This window comes from Acanthaster planci, unplaced genomic scaffold (assembly GCF_054643075.1).
Source record: "Acanthaster planci isolate LZ-2023a unplaced genomic scaffold, COTS_SCS Contig7, whole genome shotgun sequence".
Classification (NCBI taxonomy): Eukaryota; Metazoa; Echinodermata; class Asteroidea; order Valvatida; family Acanthasteridae; genus Acanthaster; species Acanthaster planci.
This window is the reverse complement of record NW_028257631.1, coordinates 157,014-180,864: the sequence shown is the minus strand read 5'-3', so window position 1 is coordinate 180,864 and position 23,851 is coordinate 157,014. Positions and strand designations below refer to the sequence as shown.

The following is a 23,851-nucleotide window of genomic DNA, read 5'->3' as shown; positions in this document are numbered from 1 at the left end:
CTTGCAAAGGTCCGTACTTAAAAGCGCCGTACGGGGCGGATTACAAGCCGTTCATGCACTGCGTTTCGTAAGTTTATTACGCAAGTTTTAAAGTACAAGTACGCATGTGCCTCTTTGCCCTCACGATAGCAATGACCTTCTGTTTGGGGCTGGGGTGCATGAATTATGCAAGCAGCTCACTAAGGCCGTTTTCCAGTACTCAACTACGGCTGCGTCTCAGGCTGCACCTGTTTTTTAACTAGCTTACTTTGAAGCTGTAAGCGCAGTAATTAGTCTAATAGTACCACAAAGCATCAAATAAGATGCAAGAAAGCCAGAAATTACAGTAATTCAATTTAATTTAAACGCTTCAGGCCAACAATCGGGGATTGGTTTTGGGAACGAAGCCTGAGACGGAGCCCAAGTCGAGTATTGGAAAAGGGCCCAAAACCACATGTATATACATAACAAATGCTGGTGTAGTGGGTGACTTCACATTTACAGTACTCTTAGTCACTCTCTTCAGGAGCCAGGCTAGTATCACAAGATCACTGTTTTCTTGATTTTCGTTTTGTCAGGTAAGCTGTGCCCTTTGACCCATTAGCTCGACTGAGCTGGAGCGGTTGTACATGTACATGTACTTCTTTTTCAAACTTTGTATTGGATCGGATCCAATAAAAAATCAAAAAAGACAAGTACGCCTATTGCTTGACTCTCTCGGTATTGTTTGCAAATTATTCAGGCAACAAATTTTGCCCACTAACTCGTACAGGCCATACCATCTCATCTTCCTCAAGACAGTTTCATGTGAAGTTGTTTCGAGTTTTGACAGTTTTAATTAATCAGGTCGGTTAGGCTTTGTCAAACGTTGGTCTTCACTCATTTTGTTTTGATTTCTGCATGATACGGTACCGGTAGCTCAAATAGATTTGATTGACTTTTTATATGTTCTTTGACCAAAATTGTTCATGCTTACATAACTTGATTATTTTTTGTGTCTTCCATTGGTTGAGTCACAGGCAAAATTATTATACATGTAGGTATTGATAAATCTTGCATGGAATTATGTTCATGCTTCTTTCTTTCTTTTTTCACCGAGATTCAGATTCTGCCAATACTATACTAGGGCCTATATAATTACTTTTATTACTGCTACGGGATAAAATATCTTATACGCAGCAACAATGTACACGTGTCACGTATGTTTCATCCTTGTTCAATTTGTGGAAATTAACGACTTCAACCGTGCACGGCGGTTACTTGACCGGACCCTTGTGAACCATACAAGAATGTCCTTAGCAACTTGCCAGTCCTCTGTTGAGCCTTCTTGTTTTGAAGACTTTGTTTGCACAAAGTTAACAAACGATCACATGGAAACTCTTTGTACATGCTCTAGAAGGCTTAAACCGAATAAAACATCACACAGTCAGGAAAAGAAATGCTACATAAATATGAAATTTAGCCTCAAAGTGGTTGCTAAGATGATAAATTATTTCCATTTTCAATTAATCACTTGGTCTTTTTTTCACTAAATTTCTCAATTTTAGAAGTTTTCCCAGAACACTGAGACACTGCATACGACAGGCTAGAATCTCAACTACACAATTTAATCAGTTCTCTGTAGCTAGATTTTTTTGTTCGACCATCATGAGTTATATACATGTATCTTACTTTTGTACAGCGCGATCTAACTATGTTGTACATGCACAAAACCGTTTCAGCCAGGCCACGTACTATGAAAAGTTACCCTGCGGCTTGTTCACACATACATGTACCATGGCGTACATATGCATGTACACGCTCAGGTGCATGGAAATTCTTGACGGAGCTGGTGTGGTTCATGTGTGTACAGTACATGTAAAACTGGGGATATACAGTATACCATGAATCTCAGCATTTTCCTGGCAATTTTATAATGACAGATAGACCTCGGTTTCAATAATGAACTGCATGTAAACTTACTGTACTTTTGAGCTCGTCTTTTGTTCCCGATTACTTAATTCCGCTCGCAATCTGTTTTGATCCTTCAAAAATCGCATCAAAACGTAAACAAACTAAATCAAACTACCGCTTACGAAAAGAGGTTTTCACAAAAATCACCAGACTAAGTTTTGACCTCTGGTACTATTTTTCAATTTAATTTTCACAAAACACGTCAGGAAAAGGCCTTATCTTACCATGAAAATATTTTTGGCAGGAAATTTTATTTCCAAAAAATGAAAATAAGACGTAAATTTAATGAGATGAAGAAGCTGTTTGCTTGGCACGAATTCCCATGGCCCTCATTACGCATGCAAATGACCCTATAAACGGGACATGTGCAGTTAATAATTTCCCTCTGAAACATACATGTACGTGGTGTACACCTGACCCGCTATACCATATCGGTATAACTAAAGGTGAGGAAGCTAATATGTCTGTATTATGCAAATTTGAAAAACTTTTCACCAATAAGAATTCCCAGAATCTTTGTCTGTTGGTAGTGAACAAACAGCTACACGCCAACACTGTCACATCTTCACAGCTGTTTGTGTAAGTTGGGCACGTTGGCCATGAAAGAAATTTACGGTGATGCTGGGACTGGGAACCCAGCTGTACTGTAGTGGCTTGCACCTAGCACTATGGTTGCTTGGTCTGGGTACCAAGCAGTGGTTTGGTCTGAGAACCATGCTGGGGGTCTAGTGTGCCCCAATTAATTGTTCTTGTGTTTGGTTTGGCCATTTACTTGGTATCCAGCACAAAGTTTTGATGGAATAATAACAGCTGTGACAAAAATTCAATTACTCGTCTCTATGTGCTTAACTCTTTTTGTCCGAGTATAATATATTCTTAAATAGATTCATTTCGATTTTTGTTTTGTTTAGAAGTGAGCCACCATAGATCACATTTTCTCTGGGTTTTCTTTATTTATTGGTCCTAAGCCTTTTTTGGGTGGGGTTCACTGCCAATCTTTGCACATAGTATGCTTTCCTGCATCCATGGCTGGGCCATGATTTGGGAAGAAAACAGAATTTGTGCCATGGATTCAGTGTGACTGTGTGGTATTGCTGTCACGCAAACTACTAGTTGTAGTCTAGGTTCTAGACCCAAATTACAATTATTGACTTTTCGTGGCACACTCTGACATTTCCTTTGTCATTCCTGGTGTAGTGTAGCCGAACCTCTTTGATGAAAAACTTCAAATTCATTCAGTTAAATACTCTTCCTGTTAAAAATGTGCTGTTGAACCTTTGTGACATTCCAGAGGCGGGAAAACCGCGGGCCGTTCGCATACCAGCGGGGGCAGCCAGCTAGCTCCATGTGGGTCCAAGCTGGCGCCCCCACTGACCGAACCCGCCAGCGCTACAATAAACTACTCGAAAAAGTTAAGGACTTTTTATTCTGTGTATCCTTTTTTTATATGAGGTATTTTACTGCTAGAAATACCCCAATACAACTGTCCTAAATGACCTCAAACACGCTGTAATCAATTTCACATGTGGTTGGTTTCAGTTGTTGCATAATGTTTTGAAAAAATTTATAAATTGTTTATTGCAATGAGACCACCATCTAGACAAACCAAAAATGAGAGAACTAGACCCCTCTCATTGCATGGAAAAGATTACAAGTTAGGAAAAAAAAATGGTCCTTAACTTTTTTGGGTAGTGTATGTCATGCACGGGATAAAAAAACTATTGGTATGTCCCTTTAGGGGCTCCGTACACTTTTGTACCTCTTTTGTGGAAAGACCCAACTCTTTGTGTGTATACAACCCTGAGTTGCCTAGTGATGCTGAAGCACACTAATTCTCCAAATCATAGACAGCACAGCACTGCATTAGTATAGCATAATAATCTAACATATGATTTGTTTTCTCAAATTAGACCTACATGTGTTTTGTAAAGCTCTGACAGTGACTTTACTTACCTGACACACAGATTGATGCACATCAGGGTTTTAATATTTAGCAAGTAGCAGTACAGTGGAAGATCTAGAATCAAATTTTCAGGGGCTAGATAGGTTTGTTGGGGGAGGGGGAACAAAAATTATTGAAAGTTCTCTAAGTTGTCACATAAATTTGGAGGCTTCAGACATGCTCTTGGGGAAGATAAACTTAATCCTTTTTCTCGTCAAAGAGAGAAAAAGAAAAAAACTGGTTCTTTTTGGAGGGGGGAGGGAAGGGACCCCATTGGCCTCCTGGATCAGCCATTACCTAGGGTGCTATTCATTTGAGACAAAGTACAAGTTATAGACAACCTACCTTAGAATGATAAGTTAAACAGTTCCGAAAATAGCACAGTATATCCTTAAATCGATGTGCATAGACATGTAGTATGTATACTGTGTAACACCAAAGTGACAAATTTCACCATTTGAAGGGTTTTCCCAGATCACATCACATATGTGCCTATATGTACCTTTAAGCATAGCCTTTTTAATGCTTTCTTACATTGGATTTTTCAAATTCACTCATTACCTCACTTGTGGTGTGATTTCAGTGACCAGTGGTTAATTGGTTCACTGTTAATGGTCTGTTATTCATAATTCAATTTTCATGCCTTAATTTCAGTTCAGGTTGAATACCTCGACTTCCTTTGCAAGCATCCATGGCTGCTGATGGTGCTAAACAAATGCCCCCAGGCATGGGTCCTGCCGGTGGTGTATTCTCTGGAGGTATGACCCCTGAAAAAATGAAGGAAATGATGGCTGCGACTCATGAGTACAAAGGAGTGATATATCCCAAGTTGATGGTCCCCCGAGAGAACTTGGAAGCCATGGAAACATTTAAAGTACGAGATGATGATATTTTCATCCTCACGTATCCCAAATGCGGTATGTTTACAAGCTATAGTTTTAACCCTTATCTTCACAGTTCTAATGTACATGTCCAGCCTGGTTATGGTTAATAGATTTTCAATCTATTCCTTGACCCCCATTATCATAAAGCTAGGATTTATAGACTTTAGACTGCGTTCGATTTGGATGCTTCCATCATGTCCATATTTATTTGAACAGATAAAATCAGAGAAAACATGTTTTCCTCAGAGGTGCTCTTCAAGTATCAGTCAGCTAAAGTGAAGAGACTTTCCAAGGCCAATTGAGCTTATGAGCACAATGACTACCATCCAAACCCTTGTGTGATCCATTGTCCCTGGGCATTGTTTCAGCTTAAATCGCTTTGCATAGAGTTATTGTGGCTGCATAAGGTGTGCTTTTTACCAAGTGCATGACTATGATGAAGTGTAGCTAATGTGTTCATGTTTATGGGAAAGATACATGTACATGTATATACATGTACACTGTCATGGAAACTATCAACAACTGCTTTCTCTCGGCTAATTGGACTGAAACGATATCAGAAAAAAGGAGGCGAAAAATGCCCCTTCAACTACTGTAAGTTGGAATCTTCACAACTACACAAGTGAGTGTTAACATGGGGCTGTTCAACACTTACATGTACTCTAGTGTTTGAGTCTGATTAAAATCTAACAGAGACTTTGTATTCTGTCTTCTGACTCTTCTACCACATACATGTAATTGTGTGAACCGACAGCCTCTTTAGATATGAGGCAGTTTTGAATTTGCAGCTGTAATTTCTTAACCAGGCACCCACTGGACAATGGAGATAGTTTACCTGATACTGACTGAAGGCTATCCCGATAAGATTGATCGACACGAGAAGATGAAATTTGGTGGATTAGAGATGTTTGTTCCAACTCCCACCAATCAAGTTCCGGCCTACAAGTATGTGCAAACCATAACATCCCGGCGTGTTCTGCCAACTCATCTGCCAGCAAACGTAATACCTCCAGCAGTTCTTCAGGGCAAGGGCAAGGTGAGCAGTCATGTAGAGGTACATGGACATTGGGCTGGGAAATCTACATGTGCATCCCACTGGCCTCTACTCTCCTTTTGTACATGTACCTGTATGTCCATGCAAGTTTGGGTAAGAAATTGAGAGGGATGTGGAGAGGTATGTAGGGCACGTTGGGAGGCATGTTAGTGCTTGCTTTTCAAGATTTTTGGATAAATTCACAAAATACTGACATGACAAACGTCAATTTGATACTGCACGTATGAAGTTGTCAACCTGTTGAACTCAGTAGCCCCGGTACTTCATTTTTCTCAGCCCTGTGGTGTAAGTAGCCCATTAACTTCTGCACCATGACCACAAAGCCAGATGTTGATCATTTTTGTGCTCAAATATTGAGTGAAAGGAAGTTGCATGAATTGAGTTTCATCCTACATGTAATAACACATCATACTGACACATACATGTATTTGACTGTGTCGATGTATAAACACTTCTCTTTTCACTTTCCATGAATCAAATACCAGCTGGCCTGGTGTGGCTGCATACATGTATGTGGGACATACATTATCAGTGATGTAGTCGAGTACGTTTTGAGAACCAAGTTCTCTACCAAATATTTAATGAATTGGGAGGGAACAAAGCTAAAGTACATCGGTATTTGATGGTACATGCATAAAGGTAAGATTACAGAGCAACATAATGACTTCAGACCTTCACTGTTTGATTAAAATTAACTTTTTAGGACAATAGTACTCAGAAAGTACTTGGCCGAGTACTTTTCTCCTTAAAACTTAAATTTTACACAACTGGGAGTGTCTGAAGTCTAACATTTATTTTGTAATCTTACCTTTGCCCATTTACCATCAAATGCCTGTGCACTCTGGCTTTATTCCCTCTTACCCCGTTCAGTATTTTGCGGAGAACGTTGGTTCTCGGAAAGTTCTCGACTACAACACTGCACATTATACAAATTTAGTATTAACTGCTTCAAGTGCTGTTGTAAAACTAGCCTCCTGAGGTAATCTGTAGAGAATTCTACCGGTATTTTTCTGAATGCAAAGCTGAGGGAAAATGGATAGATCATTAACAAAGACTGTTACTCCACAAGATAAAGCAGTGGGTATTTATTTTATAACACCTCTCCCACAAAATCAGCTTGATTTTAGAAATAACTGATTAATTTGATCTAACTGCATATGAAAATACATCTGTTTGATTGTAAAAAATCTGTTGAAAGCACTTTTCCAAACTAAACTGTAATGCTGTACATCGATAGTATTTTTCTGTATGCTGTCGTGTGACTGTTACACCGTTGCATGCATTCTGTTGGTTTTCATTTGTTGTGACTATGCCCATGCAGTATATTCTTGGTGTATGTGTACCTGTAGGTGGTCTATGTAACAAGAAACCCCAAAGATTGCCTGACATCAATGTTTGGCTTCATGTCGAAACAAGCTGGAATGGCCAATTGGAATGAGATGTTCGAAATGTTCCTATCAAAAAAAAGTAAGAATAAATTGCTTTTAGTTGTAAGTAAACATATGCCAGTTTCTTTCAAATGTCTTTGTTTTTGAAGCATTGGATATTGAATGTTATACCGTATTTACTGCAGCTTGTGTGTCTCTGGTCTATTCTAACTTCAACATGCACCTCTGGGAATCCCAGCCCATTTCCACTTGGTCTTTAGTGACCTTAATTGTATATTCTCTATACATGTACTGTAATGTCACAAAAAATGCTCAGCTCATTTTTCTGTTTTGTTTGGTTTTTCAATTTCATACATTCAAACTAATCCTGCATGTGAACGCAAAGCTTTTTCTCTATTCAAAACACAAATTAATACAGCACATCTTTCACACTGAACATGATTCAGATATTCCATGTGTTCCATGGTTGTCATTGCCTGTGGTGGTAGTGGAGATAAACTCACAGTATCTATAAAATACTCTCAGATGGCATGCTTGCGTCTCAAACAGCCTCTGACAACCAAGTCCATTTCCTGGCCTGCTTGTGTGACTTAGCCAGGAGAAGGGGCGAAGGTGGGTATCTGGCGCCTCTAAACCAATTGCTTCAGGTAGGTGGGGCTCGTCAGCTTTGGAAGGCATGCTTGCCTAGGGGATGGAAAACCCTGATCTCAAACCTCTGCTGCCTTGCGGGATACCTGGCCAAGGGAAAGGCTTCGGGAGTGAACCTTGAGGAAAAATTCAGAGTGAAGCCCCATAGGGGGGTGGATGTCAACATCTACTTCCTTCTGTCAGCTCCTGTAGCCAACCTGGTGCCAGATGGTACTGCTCTGCATTCCTCTGGATCACACCATTGAGGCGGAGAGGGAGATTCTGGAGTCTGGGCAGCCCTAAGTCTTCATACACCTTGCCCATCCTTGCGCCCGGAAAAGTCACTTCAGTGCTGCTGCAAGTACCGGTAGCAGAAACAACACATAACTACAGCAGTTATGAGTGATAAGTCCAATCGGATTGGCAAAGGGTACGACGCTATGGGTTGCCTCTGTAGGTGGGAGCGTTCATCTTGTCCCAGTGGTCAGCTACCGCCCACCTCAAGCCGGGCAGCATCCCTGGTTAATAAGGTGCCAACCCACCTCGGTCTGCGTGCTTCAGTGGGTACCTGGAGCTTAGAGTCATTGCTCAACAAGCAGACTGCAACATTGCACCAAGCAAAAGATCAAGCAAGAAGGAACCACCAGCCCTGCTGGAAGATTCTAAGTGAAGCAAGAAAAGATTAACTGTAAGTTATTCATTGATATTGATGTATTTTTTTAAAAAGGTCAAAAATGCTTGTTTAAGTCAATTATGAAATATATTGCTGTGTGTGCTCGAGTTAACAAGTAATTATGCTGTGCTAAGTGTCTGATTCATGGTAATGTGTTTAAGGATTACAAACAGGTCAAAGTTCTGATTTTGATGATCCATTTAACTTGAATGATAGAGGAAGTTTATTGATGTTTGCAAATTCCTATGGGGCAGACATTAGCTAACATTTGTCCTTGAGAATGTGAAACCAAGAACTTGTAACAGTGAAACAATATTAGTAGGTTTTCAGTCATTTATATATCTTAATGTTTAGATGGCCATCTATTTGAGACTAACAAGATACCCTGTTACTACCTGAGTTTGAAAGTCTGGATGGAGTGATTCATGCAGAACTACTGTAGAGACTGACCGCAGGCTACCTGGTTACTCAAGACCTCATTTGCCTATGACCGGTCGGAGCTTCCTATCATTTTTGATGATTGAGGTTCAGTTTAAATTTTAGAAACAGTGGTCTAGTACACTAACTGTAACTTAAACTAGTATTTAATACGCAAGGCATTGTGAAAACTATAGACATTTCGTGTTGAAGTCCTTGCTGATTTATTCAAATTGTAGATAAGATCAAAGGCGATATAATTTTAAACACTCAAATCTTTGGGTTATTTTGATTGCCTGAGACTAACATCTGGCATTAACTGTCCAGCATTCAGTACAAATGTGAATATGTCCTGTCAAATTTTAGGTATTTGGGGTCAGCAGATATTGAATGTTTACTGAGACGTTGTTTAAACCCCTACTTTTAGTTTATATTTTAAGTTTGGAATATTTGCAAATACTTTGGGGAAGCAAGTTGAAAATAAGAATTCATACAAACAGAATACTGTGTTTTGATGTCCTCAATTGTATGTATGTCATCCTGGCCGTCCAATGCTGAACTGTGACAGTGGCACAATTCGTTTCAGGAAAAAACACAGGTCTGTAAGAACCTGTTTTTTCCCTGTTTTTGTCTCCTACACAGTTTTCTTACTGTTTTTTCCTGACTGTGATTGATCTGTTCAATTTCCCTGCCGTGTTTGCTGTAACCCCGTGAAAAAAAAACCAAAATAGTATTTTTTGTGATTGTTTTTCACTTTGGACTCATCTGAAATGTACTGGTCTTGACCTTATTGATCATTTTAATCTAAAAACTCGTGAGGACGGAAATTGATTCTGTCCTCCGTGCCTCGGCACTGCCTTCCCATTCAACTGGCTTGATCCTCATGAGTTTGATTCAGTGATTGCTGACCTGAATTCAAACACAAATCATTCCATGAGCTTTCAGACCCTGATTGATCTTGACTCTCTTGTATTACCCATTGATGAAGACTACTCTAAGAAACTTGTGCTACTATTCACTTGAATATTTTTTTAGTTATTTTTAAATGTAATTTAATTTAAATATTAGAAGATTAACCAAACACATTGATGAACTTAAGACTTTCCTCCACCCCTTAAATCACACTTTTTCTGTGATTGGATTAACTGAAACTTGGTAAAATGATAAAAATATCAATTAATTTAATATACCTGGCTATTTGCATATTTTTAACAACAGAGGTGTTAAGGTGGGGTTGCAATGTACTTATCCACAGATTTACAATATATTCCATGACCTGACTTGAATGACGTAGGGAATGATTCTTTTCAATGTATATTTGCTGAAATTACCACTTCACGCAATACCAAGAACATAATTATTGGTGTCGTCTACAAACCCCCAGATGCCAATTTGGAAAATTTTACAGCATGTTCCCAGATATTATTTAACCATGTTACTGATGCAAAGTAACATTGTTTCATTACTGGTGATTTTAATTCAAACTGGCTAACTTCTGACAGTAGTAGACGGCTGCAAGAATGTCTGAATATAATTGACTTCTCTTCTTGCATACCATTAATTCATACACCCACTAGGGTCACAAACACATCTGCCAGCCTCATTGATAACTGGCCACCCTCATTGATAACATTTTCTCAATATTTTACCTCTAACAAAATCAGGAATTATCATTACTGATTTATCCGATCACTTTCCTATTTTTACATTTTGTTCCTTCAAACTAGATCACTTTAATCCCCAGCATATTCCAATTTATGATTACTCTAGTGATAATCTTGTTAACCTTTTAAACACTAACTTTCCTCCTGTGATTGGAGTCCAGTTTTAAATGCTAGTGAAGCTAATTCTGCTTTTAACAATTTTATGAATATTTTTAATGGTTCAAAATTGCACAAACCTAAATCATCTAAATTAACTCAATTACACTAGCAGACCTACAAACTTTAATCATTCTAGGTATGTACACTACAGGAATATACTTACTAATGTTCTTCGGAATTCTAAACGTAATTGTTACACCAAACAATTTGAAAAAGTAAAAGGTGATGTTAAAAACAAGTGGAAACTAATCAATAGTGTAATTCATAATAAGTAGCAATCAAAAATAAATTCAATTGATACTGAAGGTGTGAATGTCAATAATCCTCAATTTATTACTGACCATTTTAATCACTGTTTCATAAATACTGCGAAAACCTCTCTAGTGTGATTGACTCCAGTTGTCTCAACTTTGCCGAGTATTAATCAAACCCAAATCCTACTTCTATTTTCTTATCTTCAGTTACAGAAGAAGAAATAATTGATATTGTAGGTAATTTGCCTAATAAAACTAGCTTTGGCTTTGATCTAATTAGTAAATCTTTTATTAAAAGATCAAAAAGGCGGACTCCTGTCCTCTGACTTTCATTATAGAGAGATTTCACATTAGCGCCGTCTGCGCATATCCGTATCGAAACCGAGGCTCTCTATGTTGAACTTCATCGCATGCCCGCGGAGTCGACACAGTACATGCAGTATCCGGTTCGTAAATGTGACCCCACCTCCGTTTAAGCCACATGCAGATAGACGACCATCGCAGGTACGTTAGTCCGCAGTAAATTGGTGTTTATTTTCTTTTGATTTTTTACGTGTCGAGTCATCTTGAAAGACTCTTCCACAAAAATTTGCAGCCTGATAAGTCTGAATTTAACATACCTTTATGTATTTTGTGTCTTGACTCCTTACTTTCAATCGTCTGATCGAATTAAGAATTGAAGCTGACACACACGGCCTCGTTTTCAAACGCGGAAGTGCGCAGATCGACGCTTAAAGTGTCGTATTGGGATCCTTCTGTTAACTTTGGAGTTTGGGCTCATCATTCCTCTACACATGCCATTATTAAACTAACTAACAAAATAACAAGCGGCTTAGGTGCGTCCTTTGATACAATTGGTACCTTCCTGGACCTTTCCAAGGCCTTTTATACAGTGGATTATCACATTCTTTTATCAAAATTGGAATATTAGGGAATTAGAGGAGTTGCCCTAGATTGGTTCAGGAGTTACCTCTCTAATCATCAGCAATTTGTTTCCATCAATGGAACCCACTCTACTTATTGTGAAATATCTTGTGGAGTCCCATAGGGTTCAATATTGGGTCCCCTTTTATTTTCGGTATATATCAATGACTTTAATAAATCAGATGTACTTTTTTATATTTTTTTTTTATATTTTTTTCGTTGATGATAGCAACTTATGTTACAGCCACAATGATATAAATGTACTTGTTGATACTGTTAATTATGAGATGAAAAAAGTATCTGCTTGGATCAAAGCAAATAAGTTGTCTCTTAACATCAAAAAAATTAATTATATGTTAATTATATAGTAATAGGAAGTACACTCAGCCATTGACAATCTATATTGATACTATTAACATTATAAAAACTGTTTGTCTAAAATTTTGGGGTCTCTATATTGATGACCTTTCTTGGAAGAAACACATTAATCACATCTCCACTGTTATCTCCAGAAACATAGGTATTATATCTAAGCCTAAATGTACTTTTTCTAAGGAAATCGTAATAATGTTGTATATAATACCCTCGTTTTACCTTACAGTACATTACATATAGTGTAATTGCAAGGGGCAATAGTAGTACTGGTCTTATCAATAGTATCCTTAAGTTGCAGAAAAAAAGTGTTGCGTATTATTAATAATGTTGATTATTATGAACATACTCATTTAATACATAATCTACTCATTTGTAATTGTAGTATTCTAAAAATTAACGATATTTACTCTCTTCAGCTGGGCTCCTTCATGCACCAACTTAAAACTCAGAGTTTACCCAAATCTATTTGTTTGATGTTCTCAAAAAAATTATGACATCCACCATTTCTTTAGAATATAGCGTCGTACTACAACGTCTGTAGTAACTGTTAAGCACGAAGGTTCCAAACTGGGTTGATTCATCTCTCAAACGTATCTCTAGTCTTTCAGTCTTCAAGTATAAATATAAAAATATGATGTTGAACAATTATTTGCAAAGTATTCCTCTTAACGGGGTTGCAGCCGCAGGGTAGGTTTTTAATTATGTTATTCCTATATTCTTACTACTACTATGTGTTTGTTTGTAAATTAATGTTTATTATTGACTATGAGGATCACTACTTGACAAGCTTCCCTTTTTAGTGATCCCCAATCACATATCTTTTGTTTACATTACCTGCTGCGTGCATTCTATTTGTTATGTAGAAATAAAATTGAAGTTGAAGGCCTACTTTTACTTTTTTTTTAGTAAATTTAACACTAGACCAAATTTTTCTCATCATCTTGCACCCTCTTCACATTTGTTGACAAAGCAGAGCTGAGTAAGGCCATCGACTCCCTCGCACATGGCAAGGCCCCGCATCACCCTCTACAAGAACAAAGGGGATCGCAGCGACTGCAGCAACAAAAAAGGGATTTCACTGTCGAGCATCGTGGGGAAAGCGTTCACCCAGGTAGCTCTGAAGAGACTACAACAATTTGCTGAGCGGGTCTACCCATGTCGCAGTGCATGATTTTCACCTTGAGATAGCTGTAGGAGAAGTGCCAGAAGCAGGAGCAGCTAGCCCTTTTACATCGTCCTTGTAGACCTGACCAAGGCGTTTGACCTTGTGAGCAGGAAGGGCTTCTTCAAGCTCCTTGAGAAGAAAAGGTGCATGCCCACAGACATGACAGAAGCTGCTGAAGATGGTGTCATCATTCAATGAGGAATGAAGGGCACAGTACAGTTTGACGGGTCATTATCTTCCCCCTTCCCCATCCAAAGGGAGTGAAGCAGGGCTGTGTTCTCACCCCACCCTCTTCAGCATCCTTTTCTCCCTGCCGCTGTCTTATGCTTTCAGTGCATCAGAAGATGGAGTGTTCCTCCACACATGATCTGACTGCACTCTTTTCAACCTGTTCTGCCTGCAAGACAAGACAAAAGTGTGCTAGCTTCTGTTTTAAGAGATGCTTTTTGCCAATGATGCTGTCCTGCCTTCCCACACACAAGAAGGACTGCAAAGGCTCATCAGCTGCCTGACTCATGCCTGCAGAGAAGTTGGCTTAACCACCAGCCTGAAGAATACGAAAGTGATGGGTCAGGATGTCAGCCAAGTGCCAAGCATCTCCATCGAGGACTACATCCTGGACGTGGTTGAGGACTTTACTCCAGCAACCTGTCCCATAAGGCGAGATCGACAAGTGCATCAGCAAAGCAGCATCAGCCATGTCCATACTGTCCACAAGAATGGGAGAACAACCAGCTGACAACAGACACCAAGATCACGGTGTATAATGCCTGCGTGCTGAGCACCCTGCTCTATGGCAGCAAAACCTGGACAACTTATGCCCGACAGTTTCCACCTGCATTGCCTGTGACTCATCTTAGTCATATCCCGGCAGGACAGAGTACCCAACAAGGATGTCCTTCAGCGAGCAAACATCCCAATCATGTTCGCATTACTGTGTGAGAGACACCTGTGTTGGCTCTGCCACGTTCGGCACATTGAGGATGAATGTCTGCCAAAGGATGTCCTCTACGGCAAGCTCGCATCAGACTCCAGACCAGTTGGTCATCCAAGGCTGTGCTACAAGGACAAATGCAAAAGAGACAAAAAGTCCACCGAGATCAACCCTAAAAGAAGCTGCAGATGACTGCAGCAACTGGCACCATGTGGTGCAGACAGGGGTGAAGGGAGCAGAGGCCAGGAGGGAACAGCAGTGGCACGACAGAAAGGAGCAACAGAGAGCAAAAGTAGCTCCAGCACCCCTGCTACCAACAGCCTACACTTGCAGTAACTGTGATGGAGACTGCCATTCCAGAATTGGACTCCACAGTCACAGCAGTGAACTAACAATTCAGACGCAGTCCTTTGTCTTTTGAGACAGACAGAGACAGAGATATACATGTATTTTGAGACATAATCGGCATCCTCCAAGGTCATTTAATTCATTTGATGATCACTTAACCATATACAGACTGGGAGAAGTGTCAGTTTGACCCCTTCCCCCATGAAAATTTGGCTGCTGCTCCCCAACAACTGCAAATATCAAATTGACCTTTTATGACTTTTTTCTTTAAAGTCTTGTACAACTTTTTATTCCAAATTTGAATAAAATCAGCCAAAGATAATTATATTTCATGACAATTAAGGGTCAAGGGTAGTCCAAAAACTGAATTTTTTCATACGCTTGTACATGTATATGTATAAAAGGGTATGTCATGCAAACTTGTTGAAATACCTTCTGTTCCTATCAATTTGTGTGTTTTCCATCTCATTGTGAATATCATATTTAATACTGATGCCAGAGTAAGCAGTATGTGACAACAGTTAAACAATAAAATACACAACAATGCTTACACAATGTATGATTTTAGTATATGAAAAGTTTTTACATAAATATGCAAATTTAAAATAATAATATCCAAGGAAACACTGTATATATCTTATTTACATAATGAGCCATGTCTGGTTTTTATTTAAATCAGTTGGATACTGTTTTCTTTATACCCTTTTCCAAAATTGAAATATGCTTAAGATATGTATACTTTGCTAAATAGTAATGAACATGATATCACTGAATTATTTATAAAGCTATGTTGTTAATAAGTTATTCTATCTCTGTAAAAATTTCATTTCAATTGGACATTCGCTGAGATCTTGGGGGGATCAAATGGACCCTATTTTGAAAGCCTACACCTGAAAAGCCTAGTTTGAATAGGGTTAATGAAATGTGTTTAATAAAACAATTACTGGTACTTAAGCGGTCAGTTTTTTCCATGATGTATTATTCAAGTCAAGGTACATGTACTTTCCTCCTCATAGATTGTTTCTGCATTGTTTTATTTTTGGTGTATTTATTTTTCCAGCATCCCTGAACCCTACATGAATTGAGTTAGTTGATTTTGTGTTGTTCCAATGCATGTTCAAACAGTTCAATTTATAATAACACTATGAGGATAATGTTAGCCTTAGAGACATATTTTCTAAAACATCTAATGTGTCGATTCTTTCCACAGTGCTGAATGGCAGTTTTTTTGACTTCAGCTTGGATTACTGGAAACACCGCCACGACAGCAACTTCCTCTTCTTGAAGTACGAGGACATGAAGAGGGTTTGTAGAGGTCTTTTTTCTTCTGTTTCCAGTCTGATATTTACCTAGACTCTCCTGATGAAAGCTATTTTCCATTTGTTACCACAGAGAATGAGTACATCCAGAAGTTGTATATATATACTTCATTATGACACTTGCCATTTCTGCTATTTATATTTGAAGAAATACATAGTGTTTCTCACAGAAATATTTTTCCTTTGAGTTTTTTAAATGAAATGTTCATTTTGTTAATGTGATGGATCTTTAGACTGAGCATTTTTGAAATGAGTGGATTTGGCTTAGACTTGAACATGTGGTTTCAAACGCTGCTTCAACATTGCTGGAACCAGCAAAACCAAAGTCTAAGTTGAATCCACTCATTTCGAAAATGCTCTATGACCCCTGGGAAAAATCCAGTATATATACCTCTCAACATTAGTGATCATGGTTTGGTCTTGTTTCGGCCTTGATCTTAGATAAACTGGCTTTATTTCCTTCAAAACCTACTTTTCCCCCCCAAATGTTGCATATTTAGAAGCTAGCTCTTAAACCTGTAAAAGAAATGTGAGTGTGGCTCATAACAGTCTGTGTATGGCCAAATCCAAATAAACAAATTTCTTAAAGTGTAATTCGTTGGAATATAAAGATCATTTGATTTTTCATTACTGTGATGTAGATACTGTAGTTGTAAGTGTGAGTCCTCTGTTCATGAGGACCTGAATTCACAAAATGTGACCAAAGTCTGACTTGAGAAGTAGTCAGTATCTGTGTTCTAGTCAAGACACTGGGCCATAGATCATGAAATTCCTGACTTTAATTTCTTTCAAATACACACACTGTGACAAGTTAAGTTACAAAGGACAGACATTAGTGCTGCTACATTCTCACTCCGCAGGATCCAAAATCAGCAGTGATAGCTATAGCCAATCACATTGGTTGTGCGTTATCAGAGGAAGCTGTAGATCGTGTTGTACAAAATAGCAGCATGGAGCACATGAAGAAATCCTACAAGAAGGCAGATGACCAGGGAGTGATGGCAGCTTTTGCTGGCAAAGGCGAGGAGAACCTGGGCAAGTTCCTTCGGAAAGGTTGGTTGAGTTGGTACATGTAGTAGTCTTGGGCCAAGACAGCAGAACTTGATAGCAGACTCAATCGAGCATATGCCGAGCACACTGATTTCTTTTGCACCCTCTCGTGACTTCATTTCACCTATCAACGGCTCGTTCTACCCTCTTGGGAATCTCCTACAAACTGTTGAACTTTTTCTTTAGTTTTCCTCCGGATTTCCAGAGGAACCAATCAGCGCCCAGGAAATTTCGGTTGAATCTGTATGTGATAAATATGGATCAATGACCTGCAACGCATGACCTATGTAACAGTACCCTACACTGTACATCGTCGACCATACAACGCAATGTAATGTACATTACTATGTGACGCAAAACATACTACTAAAGTACTAATACAGTCACCGTTGATAATTGCCACAGTCGATGCATTGGAACAAGAAACGAAGAAATACGCCTTTGAAAGACTTTATATAACAGAACTGAAGAAACAACAAGCTGGCGCTATTGATACAAACCCGCTACAATGCTCCCACGGCCTGTTTTGCATCCTATTTTGCATCCTAGGAATATTCATATTAAACTACTATTTTGCATTCAAAGGCCACACCTCGGTTTGTAAGAGATTTTCCAAGACAGTAGAAGGAGCTGTCAATTGGTGAAATGAAATCACGAGAGGGCACAATAGAAATCGGTGCGATCGAGTCCGTTATCGAGTTCTGCCGTCTTGGCCCAAGACTACTGTAAGTTGGTAGTTGAGGCAGCTGCTGCTCAGTCACACTCCTTATTTAACCACCAAATATTAGTTGTTCTGATGACGACACTGTAGTCAGTCAGAAAAGTTTAGCACTTTTTATGCTGATTAAATTTGGTGGATGTGTATTTCACATTCAGTAATGCTACCATGAAATATGTGTATGTATAGATTTTGGAAAGTGTGCATTTGAATTTGTCAATCATTTAGTTTGGCGCTGATTTGAGACTAACCATACATGTATATTCTGCTTTCATTTTTGTAGTAACTAGTTTTTCAGTTTCATTTTGCATCGTTCCAATAAATGAATGTGCATAACATTTCATTGCAATGATTACAAGTACATGTATGTGGTTAGGCTTTCAATTTGTACAGGGTGTCTTAAAAAAGGAAACTGAGATTAATTAACTCTGTTTCTTGAAAGTGACTAATTACCAGTATTTTGGTGAATTGATCTGTTTCAGTATGTATGATGTCCTTTTTCTCATAATATCAAGAAATCCTCATTTCCATCACACATAACAGCATGACACAGCATAAAGTTGTTTAATGGATCGTGTCAGAAATGGCTTTGCACCAGATGCATCACACGTTTGCACAGCATGAAGCATTAAGTACACTACCAAAATCATTAATTCAAAGACAACCACAGTTAGGGGCTTATTCTTGAAGCAGCCTAGCCCCGGTGTCTTCAACATGCCCACCATTTCTTCCAATGCTTGTCCCCAATATGCCCTTGTTCTCATCGCTTTGAAATGGGTAACTTGCATTTTGGAGATTCCCATCAAACATTGCGTAATTCTGACAAAAAGGCATCTCTGAACAATATTAATTCAGCAGCAAAACAGCTTCATGTATTTGGTACAAAGCCATTTCTGACTTGGTCCATTAAACCACTTCATGCTCAGTCATCCATGATGGAATTTTGGATTTCTTGGTGTCGAACAAAAGAGGACATCATAATGAAAACAGATGATGGTTACCATTTACCAAAATAATCAGTCACATTCAAGAAACAAACAAATTGATCTTGGTTTCCTTCTTAAGACTCACTGTATGTACAGCCTGTTGTTTTAAAAGTGTAACCAAGTGGGATTAGATGGGAGATAAGATAGGAAACAGCGCTACAGAGAGGGAAGACCCAGTGAGCAACCAGAATTACAGAAAAGGATTTTACTATAAAATAGATTCAAACAAAATGTACAATTTCTGTCTATACAAGACTGATTACTTGCAAGTTATGATACAGGTTTGTACAGATCAATAAAAATGACAGTCAATTGTGGCAGTATCTGAAACTGAGAGATTTCCAAAACTTAGTGGCAATCAAGACTCCAAAGTGGAAGGAGGTAGAGGCATATGATAATGAAACACGCAGCCTTCCACAATCTGTGCCCCTCCTGATGCCAACAATCCAGCACCACTGGACCCACGATGACTGAAAATCAAAAATGTTTTACAACAGTATTCACGAGTGTGAATACGTGGCAATACCAATAGTGTGTGATGCAGGCAAAACAGGAAAAGTCAGGAGAGATATGTGTTCTCCTCAGAGTTCGGAGGTGTTCTCTCTGAAAAATGCGCATTCTTGAGCCAAGAAGACTACTGTCCAGCTAATGCATAAAAGTGGATCAGCGTCGCTAAGATAAAAGCTAAACAATACACAAAATTTGGGTGACAAAACGCAGAAGGGCGTTCGCAAGACTCCCTATGCGTGCACATGTGGCCAATGCATAATAGTGCGTCAGTGTCGCTAAAAATAAAACGCCGAATAACACACGCAATTTGTATGACAAGATGAGGAAGGGCATTCGCAATGCTATCTATAAGTACACAGGTTAAATTTGCATGGCGCCACATGGAATGTACTTACAGAAAGCTATCACTAGAGGGCGCACTAACAATGTTGGATGAGCTCTATTATAAGAATCCAATTCTATCGAGGCCAAAGTCTAATGGAAAAGTGTGTATACAGGAAAGACTGAAAGATGTGTAGTTGAGAGACCTGTTGACCATAAGAGAAATAGGTCGACTGGTGACAAATGTACAATGAATGTTCAAGTGCTATGTTTGAGGTCTTTAATAGCTTTTTCCCAAGTTTATTTTTGTGTCTGGGAGATATAAAGGCAAAAATCGTCAAAAACAAAATAAAGATACTGAACTAAAAAGGGTTCTGTTATAATGAAAAAGCCTCAAACGTGCTTAATAAATGCTAAAATGCAAAATTCATTTACTACTTTTTTTTTAAATAAGCATCAGTTTCATCAAGTCAAAAGCTAGAAAAAATTGAAAGAAGTATAAAACCCCACCAGTTGTATGATAATTTTTGGATTATCACACAACTTCTTGCACTTGCAAGATTAACGTTATAAGCTTCCCTTGGACAAAACAAATGTTTCATTATGCATCATCAGATTTTAATGAAATTTTCAGCTGTGACAAGATAATATGCTGAACTTTAATTTGATGAAAAAAAACATAATATCTGATAGTTATTTGAGGAGAAAAAAAATTGTTACTTTTGGCTTTCCTTTTTTGGGGAGGGTTACCCTGTACACAAAAGCTTGTATGCAATTAAGGTAAATGAATATTAAAATGACTTAATTGACCCAAATAAAACCAATCATCTCTATCTCCCTCTAGCAGCCATTACAAGAGAATTTAGGAAGCTTATGTAAACTGTGACACTTGGCTGTACAATGTGTTTGTGGCAAAACCTGAACAAAAACGCTTAGGGTTTTACAGGCTTAATTACACTATATGTAGTTTGTATGTTTCAAAAGACTTCACCACCTGGTTTAGTTAATGTGTCAATCAAACATTCCTCACTATGTTACTAGTCAAGTGCTCAGTTACTCTTTGCAGGAAACTGGCTACACAGTTAGCAAAATAGATAGACGGTAAACTGAAAAGAACACAGGATTGCAGATGTGCCTTCATTTTTAGCTAAAATGACATGTCAATATCCTAAACTCACTGCACATTTAGGAAATTGAAATTGTACCCTGATTTTTTTTTTACAAGTCATGAACCAAATGATGTACCCTCTGGAAAATAAATTGATAATATTTAATAGAAACAGATTTTGAAAGTTCATTCTCTTATTAAATCATGTAAACATTTTCCTAACTTGTCTGGGAAAAGTTGTATTTGCTTCTTGAAAGTCATTAAAGCTGGATTATACAATATACACTTGCTTTAATCCTAGGAAATAGAAACTTTTCTTGATGTCCAAATGCTATTGAGGTTTGGATAAGACAGAAATAATCTGAATGCTTGTTTTAGATTTAAATTTTTACAACTTGCCACTTCAGTTGACTAAGGTTGGACCATAAACTTAGGATCAGGCAGATAACTGCCCCTGATAAAAAGGAAAAAGAAATAAATTATGTTGAAATGTCATCAAACAGAAACCATTTATCTTGTTTATTTTTTTCATATTTTCTTTACCTGGAGTATGTCCAAATAGGTTAAAACTGGTTTCCCATGTGGCCCTGCAAACATTCCAAAGCAAATTCAGAGACAGAAAGAAAGTTGATTAAACAGACTATGAACATCAATACCTACAGGTACAAAAATGATTTGTACCTGTAAATAAATAAGTGTATGTACGGTTATTTTTAATACAATGATCAGAGTTTTGCAGTTGCTGTATTAGATGGCCAAAAACCTGCAAAAACCTTTTTTAGGGGAAGAATCTTACAGGAAGATTTTTGAAAAGTCAAATTAGACTAATATTTCTGTGGTTTTTCTAAGAGTAGAGCTCCTGCAATTATTATCTTTATGCCTCTACTGAATAACACAATAACACAACACAATGTAAGTCACCTTATGTAGCATGACTGAGTATTTACAAACTTTTCAGGTTTAATTCAACCCAGTGCACCGTGAGCTGAGCATTGTAGCCTTTTTGTATCCTTTTGCCCTTGGCTTGGCAAATCAAGAAATAGAGGGTACTTATGCACGTGCTTCCAATGACAAGACCTGTCCTTGGTCCACTCTACCGATACAATATATTGAACGTTTTTGAGTGTGGATCATGTTATTTTTCCCGATCCAGAGGCCAGCCTCAGCAATAGAATGCTGTATGAATCACCTTTCCCACAGATTCTGCTTGATTGAATTGATAATTGATTTTGGACTTTTTGCCTGACATGTGTTATAACACTGTATACTCGGCGTTTGCCCAGGAAGGCTTGTGAAAAAAAAACCACAAGCATACTCGGGTGGGACTCGAACCCACAGCCTTCTGCTTACTAGTGCAGACATCTTAACCACTCAACCACCGAGTTTGCCGGTGTTGGCTGGCTAGTTCGAGTCAGATGTAGCAGCGGGTACCTCAAAAAAATCCAAAATTAATTGATCTCCCATGACCCGAACCCATCCTTGAATTGAAAATGTAATCTAAATGGAATTAAAACACACTACTATTTGAGTATTAATTTGTTGAGAGTTGATTACCACTTTTACAAACCACCCCTTTGCAAAATGAACCTGTCACAAACAGTTGATAAACTTCGTAATGTGCACACCCACATGCATACATGCATGCAATACCAGCTTCTATGCATGTTGTTCTTTGCTATATGCACAGCACTTTCATTGCTACAGGTATAGAGTACAGAAGCATGATTTGTGTGATGAATGGATCATTCTGAATGTGTTTCCACAGTCGTAGGCATGCTAGTGTTAGCACAATATACATGTACCTGTGTGAGAATCTTCTACCAGGCCTTTTATGATTTCCAACTGTTAATTGCTTTCATTTAAACCATTCTTTTCATTTCCTCAGGCGTTGTCGGTGACTGGAAAAACTACTTGACTGTGGCCCAGAATGAGAGATTTGATGCACTTTACAGGGAGAAGATGGCAGGCTCTGGTCTCACATTTGAATTCGAGTAAATTATCAGTTAAGATTGTTTCAATTTGATATTAGAGGTGGTTTGTATTTGTGGGCTATCCTATAAATTTGGGGTCAAACCTGTGACATTTTTAGTGGCGTTGTTACACCTGACCTATGTAATTTCACATGAAAATATTGTCAATATTGACTTCAAACTATATCTGTTCAACACGCAGGTAATTTGCTTTACTTAATCTCTTGAGGAAATGAAAGAATGTGCTTTAACTGTACAAAATTGTATGTCATGTGTGACAAGGACAAGAAAAAATGGGACCCCACACAGCCTTGTTGCTAGCTTGTGGCATTTGCAGTTCCATACAAGAACAATCGATAACTATGATGCTTATGGTTGGGAGGGCAATGGCAGCTGCTGGCAAGGTGGGGCCTGCCCCACAACCCTCCCCCCCCAACATTGGGCATGACCCCACATATATAGAGTTTCCTTTGTACAATTACAGACTCAGCTGTGATACAAATGCTAAATAAATAGTGCTTTAAAGATGTATATTGAAGAAGTAATAAGTAGACCAGTACATGAGTAGTATTTGTAGTATGCACCTGAATGTTTTCGCTTAATTTAGTGATGACCTTCTTTTTAACCAGATTTTTCCTTTTTTGAAATTTGAGGACTAGATACAGTTTGATGTACATGCATTCATGTATTCAACTCATCACACACAAAATATATTGCGTTTAGTGCATTCAGGTTCTAGCTTATTTACAGGGTGTGATGAATGTAAAGCAGCATCTTATAATCACTCATCCACGTAAATAATGGAATACTATACTGTAGATACGTTTTTGACAAAATAGTTTTTCTATTCTTAGTAGACAGACTTTGAAGAAAGCAATGAATTTTAATATTGCATTGTGAAGGTTGTTTGAACTGAATTTTTCAGCTCTAATTTTATACATTCAAAAGACAATAAAGTGTAGAGAAAGAATAAGAGACCAGTATTATGTGGTGAATCCCCAGCCGTCGTTCCGTCTTGGTGTCCTGCAACTTTTTCCTCCCCAAGTACATGGGCATAAATCCTGGGGATGGGGGGAGGTATAATCCCCCCCCCAAACAGAAGGCTTTATAACAGGAAAAAACTGACTGA

General features: G+C 38.4%; 1 protein-coding gene across 3 annotated transcripts; it reads left to right on the top strand.

Moving 5' to 3' along the window:
- The first annotated feature begins 185 nt into the window (after nucleotides 1–185).
- LOC110989776 (amine sulfotransferase-like) lies at nucleotides 186–23,708 on the top strand. 3 transcript variants are annotated; one of them, XM_022254398.2, is made up of 7 exons: nucleotides 200–557; nucleotides 4,529–4,791; nucleotides 5,565–5,794; nucleotides 7,162–7,279; nucleotides 15,951–16,045; nucleotides 16,920–17,112; nucleotides 22,638–23,708. In XM_022254398.2, exons 2-7 carry the CDS (start codon nucleotides 4,566–4,568, stop codon nucleotides 22,745–22,747), a joined length of 972 nt encoding a protein of 323 aa, XP_022110090.1. In that variant the 5' UTR covers nucleotides 200–557; nucleotides 4,529–4,565; the 3' UTR covers nucleotides 22,748–23,708. The 3 variants fall into 3 exon arrangements, 1 of the variants encoding a protein (XP_022110090.1); XR_015423769.1 differs by lacking the exons at nucleotides 16,920–17,112; nucleotides 22,638–23,708 and adding an exon at nucleotides 7,750–8,515 and having other exon boundaries at nucleotides 186–557; nucleotides 15,951–16,046; XR_015423770.1 differs by lacking the exons at nucleotides 15,951–16,045; nucleotides 16,920–17,112; nucleotides 22,638–23,708 and adding exons at nucleotides 7,750–8,515; nucleotides 8,855–10,673 and having other exon boundaries at nucleotides 186–557.
- The last annotated feature ends 143 nt before the right edge of the window (nucleotides 23,709–23,851 follow it).

Coding starts and splice junctions, on each gene's coding strand:
- LOC110989776 (XM_022254398.2), top strand. CDS start 4,566: ATGGCTGCTGATGGTGCTAAACAAATGCCCCCAGGCATGGGTCCTGCC. Junction 4,792..5,564: donor CCTCACGTATCCCAAATGCG/GTATGTTTACAA, acceptor TTTCTTAACCAG/GCACCCACTGGACAATGGAG. Junction 16,046..16,919: donor AGTACGAGGACATGAAGAGG/GTTTGTAGAGGT, acceptor CTCACTCCGCAG/GATCCAAAATCAGCAGTGAT.